This window comes from Acipenser ruthenus, chromosome 18 (assembly GCF_902713425.1).
Source record: "Acipenser ruthenus chromosome 18, fAciRut3.2 maternal haplotype, whole genome shotgun sequence".
NCBI classification, from domain to species: Eukaryota; Metazoa; Chordata; class Actinopteri; order Acipenseriformes; family Acipenseridae; genus Acipenser; species Acipenser ruthenus.
Window position 1 is genome coordinate 24,772,428 of NC_081206.1, and position 6,546 is coordinate 24,778,973.

Genomic DNA, 6,546 nt, shown 5'->3' on the forward strand with positions numbered 1-6,546 from the left:
TGAATTTTGTAGACATTAAATGTTTGCTGAGATAAGGGGGGGGCGGTCTTTAATATTATTTCACTACTACTTATATTTAATAGACCCCCCCCCCCCCCCCCCCCCCCACGCACAATATGACTCCTGGAATTGCATTTCTGAAATTTTAAATATAATGCAAGCACTTGATGCTTCTATAACATTTAACCAATTTAACCATTGAAATACTTAAATGTCCAACTGCAATACTTTTTTCTCAATATATATATCACAGACCCGAAAAGGGATAACATCCCGTTTTAAAACACTAGAACGAGTTTAATAAATTCGCAAGAATAAAGATAATAGCCACAATATTTCTGTTGGTGCAAAATTTAATGACATCGAAGCAACATCAGACACAGTAAAATAAGCAGCAATAGCCTACACAAACACAAAACAGTCAGTTTGTTAAATTTGTTCATGTAACATATGTTAAATCCTCCCAAACAATGTCAAACTCGTCAATGATTTGCCGTTCATCACAGTGTTGTAGTCCTGGATGCGCAAGTACCATTTCGATACATGCTGTCCGATTCCAGGTTGTCTGGTTGAAATTCGTCAACACTGTAAGCTCTACTTTTGAGAGCAGTGGCATAGTAATCAATTGGCTCTTCTGTTGCATTGTCCATCCAACGCAGGCACAATATTCTTTGGAACGATCTTTTAAAATTGTCCGAAAGAAATCCATAGAGTATAGGATTGGCACAGCTGTTGGCATAGCCTAGAATGACAGAAAGCTGGCTGATAGTTGCATTGTGCTGCTGCACAAAGACGTTCACCAGCTGGACAATGTAAAACGGCATCCAGCAGATGACAAATACCGTCACCACCATCATCACCATGAGAGTGATTTTTCTTTCAGACTTCTTGCGCTGCTGCCAGCCTGCTTTGAGGGCAACCACTCTCATTTTAACAATAATAAGAATATAACACAGGCATATTGCGATCACAGGGAACAGAAACCCCATCAGAAATGTATAAATCACAAACACTGCCATCCACTGACGCTGTGGGTCTGGCATCTGCATGTTGCATGCTACAGAGCCGTCAGAGTTGGGTGCGGTAGAAGAAAAAATTATTATGGGCAATATGACCATTATGGAGAACATCCACACCCCCAAGTTCACCATCTTTGCTATGGTCGGTCTCCTGTATCTGGCAGCTTTGATAGGGTGCACCACTGCAATGTAACGGTCGATGCTTAGGACGGTAAGGCAGTATATACTAGTAAACATATTGATGGCATCTACGCTAAGAACAAGGCGGCACAGTAAGGATCCAAAGGGCCAGTGGTGCAGCAACGAAGAAGTCACCAGAAACGGCACGCTCAGCATAAGTAGCTCGTCTGCGACAGCCAAGTTTAAAATATAGATGTTAGTAGCCGTCTTCATTTTAGCATACCTCAGGATCACATAAATAACCATCGAGTTACCACAGAGCCCTACTAAGCAAACGACGGAGTAGATAAAGGAGATTAGTACTGCACTGCCGTGAGTGTCATTGTGAGTCTCATTTCCAGAGGTATTCAACGAATAAAATCCGTCCTCTAAATTCAGGTGTCTAGAGGAGTTGTTGGGCAGCATTTTGTAAACAAAACAAACAAACAAAATAAAAAAATATCACAAAAAAAAATCTGAAGAGCGAAATGCAGTAAAGGTACTCAGAGCTTTCTCTTGTCAGTCAGAACAGTCACTTTAACGTCTTTGCACTGAGGGGTGATGGCTATCCTGAACATGCATTCTTTCCTTGAATTCCCCGTTTCGAGTGGTTCAGCACCAAGGATAGCTCCTCGCGGTTTGTTTCTCCTTTGCTGGTGAATGATAAGAGTCTGAACGCCAACAGCTGCAAAATGACGCTGTAGCTGTACTCCCTGGTACAGCAACGCGAGCTATGCAAGAAATCCCTCAGTGTGCGCCAGAGAAGGTGAACTTCCACTTTTTCTTTGCCCTTAGTCTTTCAGATTGGTATTTTTCACTAGAGACGTCTGATTGGTTAGAATAGGTCCGGGTTTTTCTTTTTCTGCGACTGCTTGGTTGTAGATGTTTAGATGTGTGCGTGCTCTGATTGTGCGACAGACAGATGCTGATTTTGTGTTCATTGTGTAATTACATACACTGGCGTTCATATGGCTGTCGACTTTTTTCCTACTCCATACGGGAGATGTTTATTTCTGTAAAATAAGATATATTTATAAATCCATAATTATTATTATCTGAATTGCTCTATAAGAAATGCATTTTATGCATTAAGATACAACGGGCATATCTGTCGCGCAAATAGAAATGGTACCATTTTATATCAACAATGTACTTGTTCAATCTGTTCTATTCATTGCTGCGGCTGCACACTTATGGAAAAACTCATTATGACATTTTCACCTCAGGGTATTATGCCTTTGCAGCGTCTTCGTGCTACATATAGATAAGATATAGAAACATGGAGAAAAGATACAAGTTGATAGACGTGACAATTCAAAACGCTCTTTACTGAAATTGAAAGTGAATTCAATCAATTGTTCGTACAAACAGCAGTGTTTGGCTGTTGTCTTGGATGCAGAGAAAGAATGGTAACAGTGTTTCTTTGTGTTTGTATGAAAAGCAGTAAAACCATAAACGATGACCCCATGTTCTTAAGAGTTTATCCTACCAGTCACCCTAAACACCTAAGATTTTCATAATTGAAAAACGTATTGTAATCAGTGACATCATTTTACCAATGTTAACATATCTCTACAGATTAATATAACTCTGTCTGGTGACATTTAAGGTAATTAATAATTAAACGGTCTTGTAAAAGTTGTACAATGTGTTTATTTATTACTGTAGGTACATTCCAGCTGGGAAAAAGACATGAACACTTGGACAGTGAATTGTTAGGTACTACAGGATGAAATGCAACAGATGTTATAAGCACTAATAAAAGACAGAAAGAAAGAAAGAAAGAAAGAAAGAAAGAAAGAAAGAAAGAAAGAAAGAAAGAAAAACAGATTTACTCTAATAGTTACAGTTTGGTTTCTACATCACATAATTTTATTTTGTGACTACTATTGTATTAATCATTGAAAAAAAGGTTTGCATTACATATTGAGGTTTTGCAGTGTTGATTCTGGTGTAGTGAGTTTAGTTTTTTAAATGTCCAGTTTTTAACAAATATTGAACCGTGTTGGTGGGGGTATATCCTACGTTGATTACAGTTCCAGGCCTGACAGACAAAACAGACAAAGAACACCCCTCCCCTCACTTTTAAGAGAAGCTTTGTGAAATTCAAACAGGAAGGGGCGACAGGACCCTTTTATAAGGACCCTTTTATAAGCTCCCATATATCTCTCGTTCTCTTTGCTCCCTCTTTCTCTCTATTATTATTATGGGTTGGGTATTGTAGGATTGACCATGCCAATCCATACAAAACCCTCCTTTCATATTATTTTGATCAGTTTTACATTTTCTCTCTTTCACTTTAGGGGTCTTGATTTCTCTTGAGTGGGTCAGGACCTTCAAAGCAGACCTTGTAGGAAGATCAATTTGTTTAAAAATAAATGCAGTTGTAGCAACAGGAACATCGAAAATGGTGGACTGTTCATGTACTTGGAAAATCAAGGTCAAATGTAATAGTCTGCGAGTACAGTGTGAACAGGCAAAGAAATATGTGCCAACCTTTTTTTTTCTTTTTTTCGATTTGGCACCAGACACATGTTTGTCTTTGGTGCCAAACAGGAACACAGCCAGACTTGGTGGTGGCCCTTTTTTCTCTCATATAACGCATCATCAATTCACTTTTAAATTCCTACATAATACTTTTGGGTTGCTATCACCTTTCATTACAGTTTATCAAACAATTTACTGTAACAATATAATGGGAACTGCAAAAACACTTGCAGAAATGAATCTGTACATTTAATGTCATCTTCTTTTCTCTAAAAATGTTTTGTTTTCAAACTTTAATAAAATCTTTATATTAAACTTGTCACAGCCCTGAAATAAGAAATTACACACACATTAGGCCTAGCTGTAGACATTACTTTAATAGATGTCCTGAATGCTTAGATGAATAATTTTAAGTTCTTCTTATCTACAGCAACGCACTGAACGGAAAATTGTCAATATTGTAAGTATGTTTTCCATTAAATCCCAATTTAAAATTTTAATTAGAACACTACTGGTCTATACAGTTTTACTCTTTGGCCACCAAGATGGTTCACATCTTAAGTAAATAATTTTATTCAGTTCAAGTGCCTTTAATGTAACAATGAAAGTTACAATGGTGGCATTGGATTAGGTGTTAGGGGAAAATAATTGATCGAGAAACATTAAGAATTTTTTTTTTTTTTTCAGTTACAGTTACAACTACACCCACAAAACAAATCACCCTGTGCTCACATAATGTTAACAACGACAAAATCAGCAACAGAACAAAATGGGCTGGTGCTAGAAGGAGACACTGCTGTTGCAAATCAAAGTGCTGTATCACGATTTGTGAAGTCATAGCAACAGTTAGGCAGTTCAGATGAAAAAAAGCCAAAGACACAGAAAGTGCAAGTTTAGTATATTCTGTCGTGCTCTGCATGAGTCCAGATAAAAAGCGATCATCTTAAGCCATATTCATATAAAAAAATAAAAGATCAGTACCAGCACTGATGCAGCATTTTATCTGCTGATTTACCCATTAACACTTAACAATACTGAAGCTTCAGTGTATTTTGCAGGCTTATCTCTATTCCCAGACCATGCATTTTCAATGATCTACAACACCTGCATTGAAATAAATGTTACTACAGCAGACGGTCATGTAGGACAACAATATTGAAAGCTGCGTTGGTGTGGGTCATATTGTTCAGCATTTCTGCTGATTTACAGAATAGATATTTAATCACGAGATTAAAGGTGATTCAGAGACAATGCAGACACAAATTAGAAGATGGAAACATGCATTTGAAAGGGCTAGAGCTAAGAGATATATTCGCTTCTGTAGAAAGCAGCATGCAACTGTGTTTTTGCTGTTTTTAAATTCTGTGATATATAGATGCTCAAGTGATCGTGACTAGTTTTTAGAATTAATTGTTATGAATAATAACGTTATTACCTTAACCTGATGATGAACGTGATGTGCTGGGAGTGCTGGAGTGATGGATGCTAGCAAACATGAAACCAACATATCATAATAAGCCCATTATCATATTTGCTCTTCAACTATTCAGCTTAGATATCACTTGTTTCTTAGTATGTTCTACCCTGATTTCCGTAGCATTTCCACTATACGGTTGTACACATTTTCTTCATCAAGCACTGTGCCATCGAGCTAAGCATAGGAAACAGGAAGTGACCTTTCACTCAGCAGGGATCTGTTTCACTCCATAATGTTGTATTTGTGGTGGCATAGTAACTCACACAGCGAAAAAGGCTTTTCAGTACCTCTGCCCCTCAGGTAGTTTAGTGGTGGCACAAAGTATGGATGCTTTTTGCAGGCATAACCTATTCACACCGGAAAAGAAGAAAGAATAGACTGCATCAGTGCAGGCGCAGACTGGGCAATATTTTTCTGTGTGAATAGGCCTTTATTTTATTTTTCTTAAAGCCATGGTGCAATAATACAGGAGTTTTGCTATAATGGTTGCATGACAGCATTTGGAAACTAATGGATTAGGTGTAGATGTTTTTGAGTGCACAGATTGGGAGATTGATCTGGAAGCTTTCCAGATGTACATTCCCACAGTCTGTACTTGCTGAAAATATGTAATCTCTCCAGCTCCACTGTCACTGCTCATCTGTGTTCTGACAAACCTTAATCAAAATAATTTCCTGTGGTGCTGCTGTTTGACCTTTTTGAACCCGTCACTTCAGTATAAGCTGTGATTTTATGGTGATTCATACTGCAGATTAACCCCTTTCGGATATTGTACTTTACATTGGCTATATGATACTTGGTCTTCTAAGGTCACCAAGGAGGACACAGGGTTGATTCTAACTCATACTGTTTCTCTCAAAAAGAGTTATTTTCTTCAATGTCAAGGATACACAATCAGTATTGCCTGTAATAATGTATATTACATTAGCTAAATTATATCCAACCCTGTTTTCAGTCTTGCAATTTCATAAGCATGGGTTATTTGGGAGTAGCAGTTCAAGTAGCAATTCTAGAATCTCCCATATGACTTATTTAGTTTATTTGAAATATGAATTCATTTTCATATTAATTAATATTGGGAGATCAGTTCATTTGCAATGTAAAGTGTAAAGCAGTCAAGCCATGCTGATAGAGTTAATATTCACAAATTATGTTTTCCTTTATTACTTTTCGAATGTATTTTGGTACACATACTCAACCTAAAACATGAGAACATAAGACAAGTTTGGGAAAAGTATGTTTTATGGCTCTATGATTTACTGTGAAAACATTTCTATATTATTTTAATACATTTTCACACTACAATTATCAAAAGTATACAATTCTTGCTGTTAGAATACATAGGCCTATCAGTTTATGTTATTTTAATATCAAGTCCTGACAGTTTCCATCGTTGAACATCGA

At 37.2% G+C, this 6,546-nt stretch overlaps 1 protein-coding gene across 1 annotated transcript; it reads right to left on the bottom strand.

Annotated features, from left to right (window-relative positions):
• Positions 1-335: 335 nt before the first annotated feature.
• Positions 336-2,064, bottom strand: LOC117418206 (somatostatin receptor type 1-like). The gene has a single exon (XM_058991656.1). It carries the CDS (start codon positions 1,602-1,604, stop codon positions 501-503), a length of 1,104 nt encoding a protein of 367 aa, XP_058847639.1. The 5' UTR covers positions 1,605-2,064; the 3' UTR covers positions 336-500.
• Between the last annotated feature and the right edge of the window lie 4,482 nt (positions 2,065-6,546).